This window comes from Elaeis guineensis, chromosome 9, assembly GCF_000442705.2.
Source record: "Elaeis guineensis isolate ETL-2024a chromosome 9, EG11, whole genome shotgun sequence".
In the NCBI taxonomy this organism is placed as follows: domain Eukaryota; kingdom Viridiplantae; phylum Streptophyta; class Magnoliopsida; order Arecales; family Arecaceae; genus Elaeis; species Elaeis guineensis.
In genome coordinates this window covers 3,210,670-3,230,201 of record NC_026001.2, presented here as the reverse complement: position 1 = coordinate 3,230,201, position 19,532 = coordinate 3,210,670, and the positions used below count along the sequence as shown (strand labels likewise).

General features: G+C 37.8%; 1 protein-coding gene across 1 annotated transcript; it reads left to right on the top strand.

Annotated features, from left to right (window-relative positions):
• The first annotated feature begins 312 nt into the window (after window positions 1-312).
• Window positions 313-10,141, top strand: LOC105052137 (5'-3' exoribonuclease 3). Its single transcript, XM_073243898.1, is given in 25 exon segments — window positions 313-710; window positions 1,430-1,535; window positions 2,290-2,366; window positions 2,473-2,664; window positions 3,109-3,228; window positions 3,329-3,391; window positions 3,818-3,940; window positions 4,023-4,181; window positions 4,350-4,427; window positions 4,533-4,643; window positions 5,480-5,548; window positions 5,633-5,769; window positions 5,771-5,819; window positions 6,021-6,116; window positions 6,228-6,323; window positions 7,039-7,103; window positions 7,209-7,337; window positions 7,517-7,593; window positions 7,668-7,708; window positions 7,809-7,882; window positions 7,967-8,115; window positions 8,429-8,533; window positions 8,648-8,723; window positions 9,050-9,126; window positions 9,277-10,141. Coding segments are annotated over 21 exon segments (2,094 nt in total). The 5' UTR covers window positions 313-527; the 3' UTR covers window positions 8,016-8,115; window positions 8,429-8,533; window positions 8,648-8,723; window positions 9,050-9,126; window positions 9,277-10,141.
• Window positions 10,142-19,532: the final 9,391 nt, after the last annotated feature.

The window sequence follows — 19,532 nt, the reverse complement described above, 5'->3', positions numbered from 1 at the left end:
ATTGTTTTCGACCTGGTTGAAGCAATACGTCCTCACGTTCCCCGCCCCCCACCGGTGGCTTGCTTTTCTTTTAAAAGCACTAAAAAGAAAACACCGACATAAAAAGAAGTCCAGATTTATTAGAATTTTTCTCTTTTTCCTTTTATTAGTGGCGTACTTTTATTCCGAAAAGAACTAAAAGGAAGACGCTAGTCTGGTGCGCCGTGTGCGAGCGGTCGGCAGCATTCAACCTTAACCAAAAGGTGACGGCAAGAGTATAAATGTGGAACGGAATCGCCTCTTGCACCCATCGTATCTCCTCAGCATCATCTCCCCTTCGACATCCGTGCCAATGGCTGCTGACATTACCTTCCCTTCTTCCATCGCCGTCCAACATCTTCACGCGTGACGCAACGCACCCATTCTCTCTCTCTCCGCGTCTCTTCAGATGCTGGATGTGGGAAGCCCAGTTCATATATATAATTAACTAGGTGCCTAGCGGTCGATATTAAGCCCGTCTTTCTCTGATCAGATACATAGAGAGGGAGATGGGTGTTCCATCTTTCTATCGTTGGCTGGTAGATAAGTACCCAAAGATAGTGGTCAGTGCGGTGGAGGAACGGGGACACGATGTGGATACCTCCCTTCCAAACCCCAATGGAAGGGAATTTGACAATCTCTACCTGGACATGAACGGCATCATCCATCCTTGCTTCCACCCGGAGGATCAGGTAACCCCACGCTTACGCTCTCTCTTCCAACACTCTCTCTTCCAACGTAAGAAATTAAAAAAGCGCATGCAGGGCATGTGTTTGGTACCGTTGTTGATTCTGTGTTTTTCTTTCTCTGCAAATAACTCGTGAAATAACATGTGAATATTGATATTGGAATCAGCATTCTTCTGCGCCGATTCTTTGCTTTTGATTTCATTCTTTTTTTTTTTACAATATATATATATATATATATTAAAAATCAGCAAGTCTCCGCTACTAAAAGCTCTAAAGATCTCATAATTAAACAATATGAAAAGCAAAAGGTCGATCTTATCATACATATGGTCCGGTCTAATTCACTTTCCTATTTGGATTTTTTGATATCTAAGCCAGAAACCAGAAGCTGTATCAAGCAATAACAGGCTTCCATTTTCCTTTTCATTTCTCTTTTTGTGTGTAGGCTTTTCATAAATATTTTAATTTCAACGCTTTTCTACTTCTAGCTCTGTATTTTCTTCCACGTAGCAGAGTGCAAATCGGTTCTAAAATCTGAACTGGTCATATATATGTGTAGTTATGCACCTGCATATTTTTCTTTTATCTACTTGCTTGTCCGAGTGAATATACTTCATGTATCTCTTAATCTTGGTACGTGGGTCTGAAGCTTGTTCTTGTAATTAATCAATGCATTGGTAGTCTCGTGATTTGCCTGAAGTCTTCCCGATTTCTTAACTCAGCTTTTCCCACCGACGACGTTTGAGGAGGTCTTCAAGGCAATCTTTGAATACGTAGACCGGATCTTTCGCATTGTGCGACCGAGGAAGCTTCTTTATATGGCAATCGGTAGATCCCTTTATTCTGCTTCTTCGTGCTTCTTTCTCTGGGAGAATTGTAGCAAACCGTCTATTGCTCTGTATTTCTTATTTTTCTCATTTCTTATATATTACTGCGAGGGTTTATGACTCTTTTGCTAAACGTTTCAATGGCTTGGATAAATTGCCAATTTTGCCATCTTATCTTCTCTCTAATTATTATCCATATTTCGGAAGTGCGAGACTTTTCAGAATTATGGTGTCAGGGTCACAATGGTCATTTAGAACTCTATATGATATGCCTTTTGCATTGAAAACATATCTGGTCAAATTGAATTCTGATCCTTTATTTGACCACCACTTCATGATAAGTACTTGGTCTGGTTCCGTATGACATTTAGTCCTCTGTATAATTACACATAGTTTTTACGATCAGTAATTCCTGTTCCATTTCCATGCACATTTATGTTTGTTTTATAGACAATCATATGCACACCATGCACTAAGAATAAAATGACCATCAGAAACAAGGGCCATGAATAAAATGACCAATCAACAGGGCATAACCACCAAGTGGCAGTCAATCCAAGGGTCCACCTCAATTTCCTCTTGATGTATTCATTAATGTTAACTTATTCAAGTTTCAGTACCATGTAGCTTCTCTTAAGTCTATTTTTCTTATTGCCTTGCTGCCTCCTTACACATTGAATTAAAGATTCAGTGCTCGGTTACTACAGTTGCGATAGCTGAACTTTCTCTCTCTTGTTATTAATTTTCGAGGGCAGATGGTGTTGCACCAAGGGCCAAAATGAATCATCAGCGAGCACGAAGATTCCGTACGACTAAAGAAGCTGAGATGGCGGTCTGCTTTCCTTTCATTATACTTTAGTTATATCATGATCTTACTTCCTATTAATAATAATCATGTAAAAATTTTGGATTCAAATAGCATGGTATATGTTAAATAGGAAGCGGAAGAGGAAAAGATGAGAAGGGAGTTTGAGAAGGAGGGGAAGACTGTTTTTCCAAAATGCGAATATGAGGTTTCGGATTCTAATATTATTACCCCTGGAACTGTATTTATGGAGAAATTGTCCAAGGCACTGGAGTACTACATCCGCTTGAGATTACACAGTGATCCTGGATGGAGGTCAATAAAGGTCAGATGTTTGATTACAATATGTGCAGTGACTTGCCTGACACCAAGTTAGGACTGTATTGGATTGTTGAATTTGTTCAACTCTTTTCATATAAAGACCTCATGACATGTAAATCTCAATCTCTAAGATCTTTTCTTCTGCAGTTTCTATAACTCGTGGTTTTTTTTTTAACCAGATATAAGATAAATAAGATTAATCGATAGATTAATGACTTATACTCCTATTTACATATTAGGTTTTAATTAGAAATCATTTTCTGGAGTCATAGGAAATTTGACCTCCATGCAACTCCTTTTGTGATGTTTAATATTTATATTGGCATTTGACCCAACAAAGCTGGCTTCCTCGAATTCATATTTTATTCATTTTCAGATATCACCTTTCTAAATTTGGTGAGAAAGCTATTCTTGCTTATGCTAGTTTCTGATATGTTGAATTTTGAAGGTCATATTGTCCGATGCTAATGTTCCTGGGGAAGGAGAACACAAAATTATGGCATTTATACGGCTTCAACGCAACCTTCCTGGTTACAACCCAAATTTGCATCATTGCTTATATGGTCAGGTATGAGAATCTAAGACATTACAGGTCTTCTGGATTTAGAATTTTTTAACAAAATATACCTTGATCTTCTAATTTGGTTTAAGTGTTATATCTCTGGCAGGATGCCGACCTCATTATGCTTGCTCTTGCTAGTCATGAAATTCACTTCTCCATTTTGCGAGAGGTTAGTTTATAATATCTTTCTCTTAGTTGCTAGAGAAATGGTGTTTTTTGTTGTCTATCTGTAGGAGCACAATCTAATGCGTAAAACATGCAGTTTTATCCAGTGTTTTACATGGGGATTGTGGTTGTCTATGAATTGTTCTTACTCGGGGCTTTTGAAGAACATATGGTTGTTCAGGATGTTTAGCACCCACTTTAGTGATACAAAAATAAACATAATGATGTGGTATGTTATCCCTTTTTTTTTTTGGGATAAAATGGGAGGTAGAACCACCGAAGTATTAATGTTATCTTAACTACAGGAGCTTTTGCTTGTTAATCTGAATCAAAAAGCTACTTATTATGTTTCTGGTTAGTCGTCGAAGATTGTGTAAATTGAACCAGGTAAAGGCATGAGTTGATTTTTCACTTAATTGGTGATTACCAGGATGTTCTAAAGGCAGAACAGAATGAGATTTGCCTTTCATTTGTTGAACCTAGCCTGCAGAAAGAAGTAAAGACTCAGTGGTATAGAAAAAGCAGTAATGTTTTTCCAAAAACACCATATCAGGTTCTCCCTCCCTCCCTCTCCCCGTACATTGTTTTTTAATGTCACTCCTCTGATTCTGGAGGACCATGTTACAATCTTGCAGTTTTTGAATATCTGGACATTAAGGGAATACTTGGAGCTTGACATGAATATTCCTGACTTCAAAATTGACATCGAGAGAATCATTGATGATTTCATATTTATTTGTTTGTTCGCTGGAAATGATTTTCTCCCACATCTTCCTTCCTTGGAAATTCATGAGGTATCTAAGCATTCTAACTCTGTTAGGTTTAAATGGTCATTGCATGTTGATTGATTTCCCGTCCCCATTTGATCATATTGCAATGGCCTGTCTAAAAAGTGGTGTTTAAATACATTCTTTACTTCTGACATCATCTAAAGCTCAGATGTCCCATTGCCTGTTGTACAGGGAGCAATTGATTTAATGATTTATGTGTATAAAAAGATGTTCGAGAAGATGGGGGGCTATCTCGTAGATATGAGCAAAGTAATGAGATATCTTTCTTTCGCTTGGCTGAACATTCTCTTTTTTATGTTCTATATTCAATAAAATGGAGGAGAAATGTAACTTGTATCAGTTGCTTGCAATCAGATAAATGATAAAAAAGCTGCATACATAAAGGTCAAGAGGGTAGAAAGATTTATACTCGAAGTTGGATCATATGAAGACAAAATATTTGACAAAAGAAATAGATTGCAGCAGGTAGAGCTTCTGATTAAGAATTCCTCTGTTGTTTATTTTATGTTCATGTTTGTCCCGTCTTGATGTTCTGATGTTGCTATATTCACAAAGTTATGAGGCCAAGGGTTTTCTTATGCTTGGAGGCTTACTAATGAAATTCTTTGTTCGAATTTCTTTAGATGTCTCAGGAATAATTCTAACCATTATATTATATTACTGTAGGATAGGCTCTGTTGAACCCATGGTTAAATGTTCCTTGACCGTACCACCTGACCAAGATGTGTTTTACTGTCCCAGTTGTGAACTGATAATTGCGATTCAAGTGTTGATACCACGAACCATGCTGTACTGACACTATACGGAGCATGGTACTGGTACAGGTACCAAGACTGGCATGGTGAACCATGGTTAAACTACCATCTTTGGATGGCCCATCGATTTTCTTCATTTCGCAAGATTAATGAACTGATAGTGACCTCGTGTTGTTGTTTCTCTGGAAAAGGAGGACAGAAATCAAATCCTTCCAAAAATCTAAAGTTTATTTACCTGATTACTCCCACAAAACGTAAATTGTAGGAGTGATGTGTAATGCAGATAACCAACTGTTTTACCTATCAGTTAAGTGGATTAAAAGCATGGTTCAAACTCTGTGACAGTCTTCTATGTTGCTTAGCTGAGAAATGAGGTTAATATTTTACATCAGAATCTGGATATATTGCTTCCTTGAAAGAGATCTCCACTTTTCAGATTAATGTTGACTTTTTGCTGGTTCATTTTTCTTACGGTTTTGTTTAGTCTGGCAGAAATGCTGGAGAACATGAGAATTCTTCTGCCTTTTTACCCCCTTGTTTCCACAGAGGAAGCTGCAGAGGTTGTTGCAGCAAAGACTAGAAGAAGAGAAGGATAAAAATGAAAATGATGATCTTGTGAGTATGTTTTTATTTAACATATGCAAGTTCCACAAAGACTACTCATTCACTTTACTAATGTTGTGAGGCTTCCTTCACCAGCAATATGATATGAAATATGGAGTTCCTAATGAGGTAGCAGAGATAGAAGATGGGGCTTATAAATTTCAGTTCACAACAAGAGCTGTTCAAGTTTCAGAAGTTCTGAAACAATTTCAAGTCCTTCAAGGGGAAGTGCAGTGTCTCTGCTCCACAAAATTTGCTTGCTGTGGGTCATGATGGCAATGATGTATGTAAATTCTTTCTAAGATTTGGAGCTACCCATATTTTTCTGGGGGAAAAAGTATCGTCTAGAGGTTATATGTTTTATGTGCTCACAGGTTTTTTTTTTTTTTGCTGCAACATTATTTTTCATACGGGAGAATCTTTTTCCTAGCTAAAGTTAATACAAATGTGATGCCGCTACTTAGGATTTACTCAAAATTCCTAGGTGATCAAAAATACAAAGGAGCTGAAGCAGAAAGTGAAGGACTTTCTTCGTGATCAAGCAGACTTGTTTAAGAATGGTGCTTTTCAAAACGATAAGGTATGCTGATGCTGATGTGATAGACTTGTTTAGAAATTTTTGTAAATATTTTTAGTACCAAAGAAAAATATATGTCTATCATATGTAATAACATATTTTATTCTCTTGCAGATAAAACTCGGTTCTCCAGGGTGGAAAGCTCGATATTATAGAGAAAAGTTCTCCACAGAGACTTTAAATGAAATTGAAATCGCAAGGAAAAGCGTTGTATGTTTCAATTATGTGAATACTTGCAAAAGTTGTTGGAGTGCATTAATTATCTACTCACCAAAATTTAAAAAGCAGTAGTATGGTCTTCCTATATCATGTGTCTTATAAATCATTAGCTAGTTTGATGGGCCAAATGGTTGAAATCAAGTTATACTATACTGATTATATGATATTGATTTTGAAAGGTAATTTAGTGGTCGCTGTGGTTAGAATTGGCAAACATCTACAAGTTTTTTAGCTGTGTTGATTAGACGTATAGAGGAGATGTCAAAGTGAAACAAATTTTGATTCCTTTTTTTTTTTTTTTTTTGCTTGTCTTTTTGTTCAGGAAGCTTTATGTCTGGTCTAAAATATTTCTTTTGCCACCTCAAACTGTAATCACATCACTATTTCGTTTAAATGTTTCTGAACTCTTTAGCATGTTACTGGATCACATTCACACACTTTGGAAGATGTTCCAAGAGGTAGGCAAGTCAGTTTCTCTTCAGTGATACTGTAATCTTGGACCACTGACATCAAGGTGAAGGTATCCTTGTCAGATATGGTGCTACAAACCTTAAACCTTTTCAGACCTTGTTGTGTCACTTTGCTTTGATGCTTTTATGCCATAGACCTGACCTTTAATGACTCAGTTTCTTAGCTTGTTTGGTTTATTATAACCATTCTCTTTTTTCTGTTTTTATTGTTTAATGCTCTTTTTGCATTTATATAGGTCGAAAAGTATGCGGAAGGTCTTTGCTGGATCCTTCATTATTATTTTTCAAGAGTGCGTTCATGGTCTGGTATAAGATGATTCTATCGCAGATATTCTCTAGCTAGCTGAACTCTTATAATTGCCACCTAGTTCAAAATTTATGCTGAGATTGACATATTCTTGAGCAGGCATTATCCTTTCTACTATGCTCCTTTTGCATCGGATTTCAAAGGTCTTAGTTGCTCCCAGATTAAATTTGAGTTTGGATGTCCATTCAAACCTTTCGATCAACTCATGGCAGTGTTGCCACCGAAAAGGTAAATCTAATTAGTTAGAATTTTTTAATTATAAATTGTGTTTGAATGAATTTTTTTTATTATAAATTGTTTGATTGGATTTTTTTTATTATAAATTGTGTTTGATTAGATTTTTTTTATTATAAATTATGTTTGCGTATTTTCTTTGTAAGACTATTAATTGATTTTTTTTTGTTTAGTTCACATGCTCTGCCAAAGGCATATAGGCCTTTGATGAATAGCAAGGACTCAACAATCGTTAAGTTCTATCCCTCCGGTAAGGCTTTTGTCTACAATGTACTTTTTTATGTTCAGTCATGTATGGAACTTCACATTCCTTGTGGTGATCAGATTTTCATGTGGACATGGATGGAAAACGCTTTTCATGGCAGGTTGAATAGTGTTATCCGAATTTACTTTCTACATCTTATTATTTATTTGCTCAACTTATGAGAAAATATTCATGAAATTTGCAAGTTAAATCTTTTGTAGGGTGTTTGTAAGTTACCTTTCATTGAAGAAAAACTACTACTTGCAGAAACAAGGATGGTGAGAGAGAACTGGAAGTATGAAATTTGAGTTTTTTTTATTGGTAATATCTTTTACTCTAGTTTGTTGGTAGTCATCATCTTTTTGATTATCTTGGGCAGGGGGATGAAATGGAACGGAATTCGTTTAGAAAGGACAAGATTTTTGTGAAGGATTGCCATGCTTTGGGGTTCCAAATGAGTTCAATTCATACATCATCAAGACGTACCATTGAAGGATCTGAGCAAAAGTATCCAATTGATGCAGTCAGGTATTCTTTTTTCTGATTTATATTTCAGATTAATATTGCTTATTTTTTTTAATCATAAATTATGCAGAACTGTTCTAAAATACAAGACAAACATACAGAACTGTTCTCTGTCTTTAGATTCTTATTTTATTGAAAGATAACCTCATCTCCTCAGAATTAAAAAAAAAAAAAAACCCTCCTGTTTATGTTATCTCTTGTGGCTTGCAAGTGCAAACTAACAAAATATGTATATATGTTTTTTTTCTGACTGGTGCTGTTAAGTCTGATGTAATACTGCTTAAAAAAAAAATTAATACTATTTTTTGTATTGTAGTTGTGGGATCAGTGGTTTTTTTTGCCCTTATGATGATCATTTGGGTCATCATCACTTCAAATCTCCTATTGAAGGAATGGAGGACATCGCAGAAGATAATGCAACGTGAGTTTGTTGATTGAGCAGAATATCAGAGAACTTGTTTTATTTTTGTGATCAAGGAGAATCAAATTGATCCATATCACGGTTGTCTCATATTCATCTCATTCTTCTGCACAGATTTGTAATTTTCATAAATCCTGATTGGCATGAACATATCCCAAGGCTGCTAGAATTCGTGAATATACCTGGAAAGGTACTTTAAGTTCTTGGTTCCCACTCCATTGTGATTGAGGATTGTTCTTATTTGTTATCGTAGTTATGAAGCTTGATACTTTGTATTCTTGGTAGTGTCATTCACTTGTGTGCTTTTCAAATGAGATATTCTAAGAACAATAGTTTTATCTCTATCATTATTTTTCATCCTTGTTTAGCTGTACTTGTATTGATACCAATGGTCGCAAAGAGATGCTTTGGTTGCACAGCAACTGTTGTTATCATATCTGATCAAACAAATGACATGGTGCATTGTCTTGCTGTTTATATGATGAACATTGTGCAAGTATCTTCATATTTTTGCAGACAATAACAGAAACAGACATTGTGGAAAGAAAGCTACGGCATGAATATGAGGGTTCAAGGCAATCACAGATATACAAGTATGTTTGCTTCTTCCATATAACCCATCCTCCCCTCTTATGTCTCACGGATCTCTCTTAGGATGAAATTCTACAATGCAAGGTACATATTATTATTGAGAACTCTTGTTAATTTTGCAATGCTAACTCATGTATAAATTTGAGCAACAGCCAGCGAAGATATGCCACTAAAGTAGAAGCTGTGACTCAGCTGAAGTCCACCCAATCAACATGGAAAGATGCTGGATCTCGTTGGGGATGCACCGGAAGGGGAAGAGATTTTGTTGGTGAGGTACCCGTTCAACCAATAACTTGAATAACTTGAATCGAGCTAGAAGCTTTGGGAAGGGTCGTGGAACTTTACAGGCGGGGCTTTCTACCACCAGAGGGAGCTCATTGGCGAATGCCAGTAATGCAAGCATTCAGCGAGGCAGTGATATGGAGTGTTTCTGGAGCAATTCTACTGCTACTTGTCAGGGGTATCAATCGAGAAATGGCACGTCTAATTGGTCGCGGGCTGATACCACTGTCAATTGGAGGGCTCGTCGGGGTCTAGAGCCAGGTGTTCGTGGAAATGTTAGAGACGACAGCAATATGCGGAATGATGGAAATGGTAGATTTGTTTAAGGGAAGGTAAGAGCTTGTGATAGCTATGGTTTCGGGATACAGTTTCTTGTCGGTGGATTTTTGTTTTTTAATTGTGGTCAAAGACAGCAGCTATTTTGGCCTGCGAGGAGGACGTGCACCGGGGTTCATATTCTGGTTCCAGTCCCGTGGAGGGGCAAAATTGTGACATTAGACATGTAGTTTTAAGGTTTATGCTACTCTTTTATTTTGTCCGTGTGCTGCGCCTTTTATATTCTTGTTTCTCATGTGCTTTCTGAGGTTAGGAGACCTGTGACTCCAGTTAAGCCTTGTGAGAACTGGACCCGAGGCCACCATTAGGAATGTGTCCTGGCCCACTGGAGCTGGTCAGACCAGCACTTGGAAAAAGCAAATGAAGTAGCGCTGCATCACATTTTCATCTCTTTAATAACGGTAGTGTATTCGCTTTTTAGTCTATTACATTATAATCCTCGCAGTTCTAATACAATCATCTGTGAAAAAGTGTCCTTGAACTATTCTAATAGGAGATAATGATATGGGTTTTAATGCTTTGGTGAAGCGTGTACAGTATGTTATTACAACATGTACTAATTTGGGTATCATAGATTTAATTCAAGGATACACTATTGTCCATAAAATGCTAGCTAAAACCATTCGTATTTGCAAGTGAGAAATTGGATCATTTGAAGAAATATGTAAGGTAGAGTTGGAGCATCTGCGGTTGATAAAAATTCGAGCTGCGTATGAGTATTGCCTTTAATCAGTCTTGTCCCGAAGTGCTGAAACTGGTATGCGTGCATGTATCGCATGGTAATGTGCGAGGATTTATTTAAATACTGCTCATATGTTATATGAAGGGAACAACCTGTTGATTGGTTGGCTGGTCCCGTTGGAGGGTGTCAAATTCCATTTATGGGCACCATCAGCGTTTTTCTTTATTTTTGATAAAATACTATCAGCTTTTTTTTAGTTGTAGTGCAAAGTCCCTTGTCCATCAATCTGGACCGGTCTAGAAGCAATCATTGTACGATCCAACGGTGATGCAACCTAGGAGTCTTGCCTCCCACCAAACTTAAAAGAGAGGGAAGACTATCAATGCAAAAAAAAAAACCAAAACAAGGTCTTGTACAAATCGTTTCTCGTATCCGGCCTGTGTAACTCCTCGGCCTCCTCGTGGTTCCGCTCGCCTCTTAGCTTCTCGTAGGTATCGTCATGGGAAATTCTTCCATCTTGTGGATCGCAGGCCGAACGAATGGGTCTCCCGTCTTTCGCCATAGGAGGCCAAAGAGCTTCACGTCCTTCTTTGCATTCAAGAAGCCGGTCTTTTTAACCCGATGTGCTCCGATGTTAGGGTTTATTCTCTTTATCCTTCTTGTTTGGATGTTTGAATTTAGGTTCATTTTATTGGATTTTTCTCTTAGTTCTCCTTCCTCTGTTCTTATGTTCCAAAATCGATCGATTTGGCTCCTATCATTTTTTAGGTTTCATTTTTCTTGATAGTACTTTTTTTTTTTTTTACGGTGATCAAGTTTTCTTTTATACTTTCTGATATGATTTAAGAGCAATTCGCCTCTTGTTGTTTAGGTTTTGCCTCTTCTCAATTATGTTTTGACTGTAAAATAGTTTGCCTTCGTGCTTTTTTTATGGCCAATATCTTCGTCATTTTATCAAGAATCTCTTCTTGATGATATTGTGATGGTATGAACTTTTGCTTTGTTGATGTGATGTGATCCTAAATGAGACTGTTTATTGATTATATTTCTTGATATAAATCATCAAAAAAAAAAAATTTTTTTTGACAGCATTTTTGACAGTAATTCACCTAACCTACGTTCTTTCTTTCTTGATACCTTGAAAACGGTTCTTCTGTTCAGAAACGAAATGTTCTATGATCCAAGAGTGATTTGCCTTATATTATTTAGATTTCATTCAGTCTTAATAATATTTCGTTATTGATGTAGCTTGTCGTTGTGCTTTCTCTATGTGATCAATGTTTTGCTCTTTTTTCTCTAGAATTTCTTCTTGATGATATTTTTATGGTTTACTGCTTTCTTGATATGATCTGAGATAACACTGTTTCACATTATCTTGAATTTGTTTTCTTCTTGGTCACCAGATTTACTATTAGACTCGGTTTTAGGAATCAAGGATTCACCCTATTTTATTTTCGTCAATTGAGCACATCAAAGGAGTATATAGTCCATTTCCTACACGGTGACATATACAGACAAGGGAATAGATAAATTAAATTGGTGAAAATTATAATGGATGAAATATGTGAAGCTGTCAACTAAGGAAATTATACCGAACATATTCCGATATCAATGTTTACCTCAATTTAGAGGATGTTCTTGTCCTGTCGTTTTGTGACATTGGGGCTATTCTAGCTTTCCCATCTTTCTGAATAATATAAATGCCCCTAGGAGAACAGCAGACTGAACAAGATACCGAATTTTAATTGGATTCGATGAGCAATTGACATATATGCTAATTCAGTCTGTTAATTCATCTTGTGACTTGATAAATGCCATAAAAATTCCCAACGATAAGGACTATCGATACATCATAAGTGCCCATACCATATTATGTGAATGATTAGGTGTGGACTCCATACACTTGGTGCAATAGAGAACCATTTCTTTTACGTATAACATGCTCGCGCACGTGAGAGAAGGAGAAAGAATACTTCATCACTTCAAAACTAATAATGAAGCTATTCTTTTCTGGAATATTAACTTTTGTTTTAAAAGTAAATTTGGGGGCGTAGTTTTAATCTCAACTCTGAAAAAAGAGAATTAGCATGATCAGAAGTAGGGCCATTTCTACTAAGCTAGTAGCACATTGCTAAAATCAAGGCACAGGTTTTGGTAAAGAAAGTGTATTGGAACCCACAAACAAAGTAAGAAATTCTAAATAAAACAAAAATGACAAGAACAACCAATTAAAAAGGCAAGAAGAAGAGATGTAGCCTTTGAGCCCATATGTTAGCCTTTTCTGCAACTTGATATTCTGCATAACATTTAGTGATGGTTTTGAATTGTTCCTTAGTAATGATTCCTTGCATTTTGGAATTGTTCGTTTCTTTCAAACAGCAACAGGTACCAAACTTCTTCAAGCAAATTTCATCATGGCCATAAACTTTTAGTTCAGTCTTAATTCAAGATTTATTATGTTTTTTTAAGTGACTTTTTTGAATTATTACTTAAATAATGATTCCTTGTATTTGGAAGTGCTTGTTTGTTTCAAACAACGGCCACCTAATTCCTTGAAGCAAATTTCATGAAGGCCATAAACTCTTTGGAGCTTCCCACAGGAGTTAGGTTTCAGATGTCCGTTATACTTCACTGGGGCTTTCTGCTTAATTAAGTTTTCTACCTGTTGCTCTTATATGCTTCATGGGACGAGGGACTAAAAGGAAAAAGGGAGGAAAGTTCACCTTGTCCAAGAAGTCATGGGTTTAACTGGGACTAGGATCAGGTGATACAGTTAAGTGACAAATGGACTTGACCACAAGAAAATCTAGTCTTCTCATGTGATTGGAGGTGCTTGGTAAGGGAAGAGATATGTTGCTGCTGAGGTTTATCAGTGTGGTTGCAGTCCTCTCTTTTGGAACCACATATGGTTGACAAGGTGGACTGAACTCTGAAGAGAGGGCATGCATGAAGGGAGTGGGATAGTGCCTGAAGGACTGGATTCTTATTTTTATCCAGTGACAGGACTCACCCTTTGGATTGTTGAGATCAGGATGGTACAGCATAAATAATTGTGACAATAGATGCATCAAACAATAAGAACTGGATTCCGGGCGCTGCTCCAGCAGAAACCCCCTTCGCTTACAAAGATTTTGCGACTCAAATGATCTCGAACCGGATCCAAGTAGTGAACCAACAAACTCACCAACTATAGATATAAATACCGTGATAACCAGCTGACAGAAGCATGATCACATTTCTCGTATTTCAGGTACCCCGGACTCATCTGAAAGTTCTTTGCAGAAATCCTGTTTGTATCCCCACCAGAAGTGCTAGTCGGCAGTGACAAGCAGATAGTTTTTGCAGCTGGTAAACTAAATTTATATGATGGCTTGTCTAGCTCACGTGGACTGCAAGTATTTTCTAGAGTCTTTCGAGAAGCAGTGACAAATTTCTTTTGTGCAGTTATATAATCTGATGCTAAAACAGAGTTGTTGCAGATATGAAAGTATTTCAGCTTTAGAGATAGCACCAGAAATTTTTGTTCTTTCATCTCATGCATGGATGTCATTGTTTTCAATGATCTGGGCCAATGGACTTCATCTGAGAAACCGGACATTGGATTTGTTCAAGCAGTGGTTGGTGAGATTCCATAACAGAGGAATTAGCTGGCGTGAACCCATCCCAGCTAAACATAATTCTGCAGTAACCAGGGATTGCTTGTTCTTGTCAAGAGGCTGATTTCATGAACATTGGGATAGGCCATCCTGTGAGGGGATGTTTTTTCACCTTCACGTCTTCAAGTGAGTTTTCCCACATCGAAACAGCCTCGAGTAACAGTTGCAAAGATAATAGGAAAAGCTATCTCATGTTTTACCGACCCAAACAGAGGGTGGTCTTCATGAAAACCTGGATCTTGGTCATGCTTCAGTTTTACTCCCACAATTATACCAAGTACATAATCAAAAAAAAAAAAAAAAAAAAAGTATATATAGTGGATGCCTAGTGACAAATTGTGCGTGCTCATGCTCTATTTAAAATATAGTTTCCAGTTTTCCGGCTTGTCTGGGTTTCATCATCTTAAATTTTTCTGATAGGAAGGATTATTCTTAGAAGTAACCATAAATAAAAATATCGCCTGATAAATTAAGCCGGCATCCAAACAGCCCCTCGAGTGTCATGCGCACCTTCGTGGCATATAATGCAAGCCTCCAATAGGGAATCCGGCATCGCTAATGCAGGTTGCTACCCTTTTTTACTTTGGTAGTTATTTGCCGACTTTCAAAATAAGAGTCACGCTTCCTGATAGGGAGCTTCTGGACTAAGCTGAATCAAGGTTTATTTAACCCAATTCACGGACAAGCTGGGTCCAGCTTATGTTGGGCCACATTCACAAGTTTGGCTTGGAAATTACAATCATATAGGTTGTGATCTGTAGGCTCCTTTTTTTTTTTTTTTTTTTTTTGTGGGTCGTTGTTTTTCTTTTTGATGGTTGCACATTGCGTATGATTTCTCTCCATGACATACATCGATGGATGGAAAAAGGGGAGTTGACATACGCTTCTTATGAAAATGATTTTTTTAAATTACTGCCGTGATAGTACCAAATGGCCATCAAAATTTTGTTCATGTACATGGATAAAATCATCGTCTTTGTCCTCCCTTTGTGGGTAATCCTGATCTTGTCCGTGTGTGTCAAGGTAGCTGTATTGTTTTCTCTGTTTAATCCTTCAGGAAGCATGGCACTGCTAGATTTCAATAGGCTTTTCATGTTATAGCTGGATTCCAAGTGTTCTGATAGCTGATCTTGAATGTTCAAATAACAGCTGGCCTTCCCATAGTTTGAAGCTTCATTCTTGAATCGGGACCATTGTTGAGTCTGGTCTGCATATATTGAAGCAGAATATCAATTATAGCTGCTGGTTGCAAGTCGGTTGCAAAATTGTGTATCACAAGTGCACTAAATTTGTGCAACTGACCCTCTTAACTATCATAATTATGAATTCTAATATACAAGATTGCCTTGGCTTCAAATGATTTCAGGGACTTGCTTGCCCGACTTTTAATCAACATTAGTAGAAGCAAGCATGTTATGAGTGTGGTTGGGTTACTACACCTTGGCCAATGAAGACTTACACAATGGAAAGTTTTAGATGCATTGCCATCCACTGCGTGGCAAATGGGCTATCATTAATTGCTGTAGACCAAGCTTTCAATACGACAGGAACGCCAAATATATACCAGAAGCTGCGGCCCTCTCATATTATAATCCTTCCATCATCTCAAATCGATCGTTCACAAAAGACATGTTATAGCTTCGTAAAATAATACCAAAAATTGCCACCATCACCCTGGCATTGCAATTAGAGGTTCCACGTACTCCTTGTATCTTAGTGCCCTCCATCGTGCTAGGCAAAGCCAAAGCGATAAAACTATAGGAAACGACCCCACAAACTATAGGGTACCCTTCCATCCGCCGCTTGCCTCGGGATCGCCGCCTTCTCTTACGTCCTAATCACCTGGTCCTCACAATGCCCGGGATCTCTTTCGCACACCCACACCCCCAAAAGCTTTCGTTGCTATTGTTCACAGCTCAATCATCCCCGTATGATACAAAAAGCCCTCCCTCCTTCCTCAAAACGCTCTCGTAAGACAAGGACCCCTCATACACCGAAAGCACCATCATTCTCATTCTTCATGCCATGCATGTCTCTACCACATCTCCTCAACTCTTTTTGACCAGCCCTACGCCACCTCTCCTACTACTGAACTCAAGCTTAAAAAAAAAAAAAAAAAAAAAAAAAAAGGGAAGAAGAAGAAGAAAGAATAGAAAGAAAAGAGAGTAGCACATGGATTGGCGCCCAGAACCGAAGCATCACGTGAAGAAAGATCCATTGCCTCGGATCCCCCAATGATCACTTTCAAATGATGAAATAGACGTAGAGACGCGGATAGGTGGACTGGGTAGACTGGCAACCAGTGTGGATCGATCGATCGTAGGGCTTCCCGATCCGAGAATTCGCTTACTTCCATGCAAGCAGTCTCGCATGAAAGGAGGGTGGGAGGGAGAGAAAGGAAAAGGGTGCGCCGAATGGAGACCCCTAGTAAAAGAGATCGATGCGAGCTTCCTTTTCTCAAAGTCTGCAAAAGCTCGGTGGTGTGGAAACTTTGTCTCCATGCCTTGTACTGTCTTTCGTAGATGCCAATGACCTCTCTTTTGTTGTGGGCTCTGACGCCCAAAAGACTAGTGGCTCGGCAGCTTGTCTTGTTATAGACCAAGTTACAGAAGGAGAGGTGCAAGTTACCTTTGCTAGGTAGTGAACAGATAGACTTTATGTGTATGATTCCAAAGCTGTAAAATATCTGGCTTTTAAAGAGCATCCGTATCTTTGATTTGTCTTCAACAGTTTGAGAGCAGTCTTATTGAGGACGATTGCCACTTGCCAGTCCGAACGATGTGTACTCGTTTGTGTCAAGATATATGCATTGCCAAATTCCAAGCTTGGATACGCTAGGATAAGAATTCTGGTGATTTGTAGAGGATGTTTGTCATATGGATTCCATGAAAAGGCATTCAAGTTACTCGCTAGAGGTCATGGTGGATTAGAGACTAGCAGAAAGCGTATTAACTGCCCTCCTCGTCAATTCTTGCCCTGTTACCAGTGACAAATCTGATGAAAGTTTTCCCCCTTCCTCAGACGTAGAGTTGTGAAGTTTGCATATATCACAACATCTGTCGTCCAAGCTAGCATTTCTTTATTTAAATTCCTTTTCTCTTGGCGGTCTAGAGTACATTTTTGTGCTCGCTCCTTTGTGCATTTGTGAATGTGGACTGATGCATGGGTGCATAACTTTGTCTTTTATCTACATTTGCTTTTCAGATGAAGTGCTAAAAGTAATGAGAATTCTAGATAAACATTCAATCAAGCATTCAGTGATGCATGCGGCATGTATACATATGTACTTAATTATACACCTTCCCTCGACGCATATAGCCATACTGAAATTTAAAGCTTTTATTGCTCTCGTTGGACCCCAGAATGCGCATGGTGCTAGCTCCCGACCCACCAACAAACAGGATGTGCTTCAACAAGCACCCATGTCGAATTGGATGCCTCAGTGAAACGTAACATCCGGATTTCTCACAAGTTAATATTAATGCACAAGAGCAGTCTATCCTTGTTAAAGATATTTGCCTCGAGGAGGTCCTAAAAAGGGTGGCAGCACTTTGTAAAGGAAGAAAGACAAGTACCAACAACAAGCCCCATTATCTCCAAAAGACACTGGATCCTTGTTGAGAAAGATATAAGATTTAAGCTCAAAAGTTCCGGGTATCCTTGCTTTAAAGTTCATTAAGTTAGGGGGGGGGAGATGTTTTGAAGGAAAGAAATATATTCAAGGTGAAGTTGGTTGGCTCTAGCAAAGTTGGAGGACGTTGGTCTATTGAGTATGTCTCTCATTCAATACAAGTAATCATACAAGATCTTTCTTCTTTACCTCTTTATTTTTTCTCCTTAAATATTGGCCTTCATCTTTATAGACGACCATCACTTTAATTAGTGACGTCTCTCTTTATCAAGGGAAGAGCTTGACGACATGTCTTTCATATTGTCACCATGAAGGCCACTAAGATCATAAAAGGCTTATTCCAGTCGATGAAATATGCAAATTAAACCAATAGATCCTTATGTTGATCTGAAAGAGAAAGTGGTCACCTCCAATTAATTTACGTGATCCAAAGCACTTGAATCTTTTTCTCTCTACATAGGGCCCCTCTTCAACTAATTAGTGCACTTCAGAAAGGCTCCCACGTATGGTAACCTGGAAATGAACATCTCCAACACCTAGAAAGTGGGATGCCGTTTTTGCTAGAAATGGTGGCACATGATTATTTATAGTGCAACAATTTATAAAAGATGACCATCTAGAAGTGGCCAATTCTTAGTTTATTATATATTAATGGCTCCAAAGGAAAGCTTTTACTAAAAAAATGAAGTTTAGCTTTATAGCACTACAAGCTAGTGAGGCATCTAGCCGGCGTCGTAAACTAATTTTTGAAAATGTGTTACGGATGGTATTGATGAAAGCATCCGACAAGGTGGACCTAGTGAGTTGGAGAACTTGGAAAAGGAAAGTCCAAATGCAAGTTTGAATGCATGGGCTTTTTAGCTGTGTGGTTCCAATAAAAGGAAACTTATCATAACAAGAATCTAACCTGAGCTGGACACTAGGACAAAGGGACCATTCTGAAACTAAAATTTATATTAAGGATTTATTATGATAACACCGTGTATGGTTGCTGAGTAATTGGCTGTAAAGATGTGAGTCTGACGAGTGATAGTCTTATCCGCATGTTTATGGAGGCCCCCATTGCAATTTTTTTCAGCAATCCAAATTCAATTTGATGCTGATCTCGCTAAATTCCACCAAGATTCTAGTGTGAACACTAGAAAAAGTGACGTGTGCATCATTTGGTGTGAACTATATCTTTCGGCTGAGAAAAAGACTGCCGGTATTACTAATATAAGTATTTCCATGAAAGTGGAGATCCTTTATTTGAGTCGATGTGAGTTTGGGATTTAACTAGAGAATAAAAAAATTACAGGACCTTTTGATGAGTTTTTCCCAACCTTGATTCATCCGCAAGAGTTGCTTTCGGCTTACGAATAACGCAAAAAAGAAAGAAAGGGGGCAAAAAAGAAAGCTTCCTGGCGCATTAGTGTTCTTAGAAAATTCCTTTGTTTTGCTGAGGAAATGTAAAGGTAATCATGCACTAAAGTAAGGAACTATACCCGTCTATGGTGACATGTTTATTGTGCTTGCAATGAAGAATGTTCTAGTCCAGTAGAGGTAGGAGTGCCAATTGGGTGGATCGGATCAGAAAATTATCAATCTAAATTCGATCTATTTATTAAACGGATCAAAAATTCAAACACGAACTCAACCTATTATTTAACAAATAATCTGATCAGATCTGTTTAACCTATTTATTAAATAGATCAAATTAGATTAAACGAATTAAACAGGTTAAATGGATTAAATAGGTCAGATTAAATGGGTCAAAAATATGTTAAGTAGGTTTTAAGCAGGTTAAATAGATCTAAAATGGGTTAAACAAGTCAAGTTAAA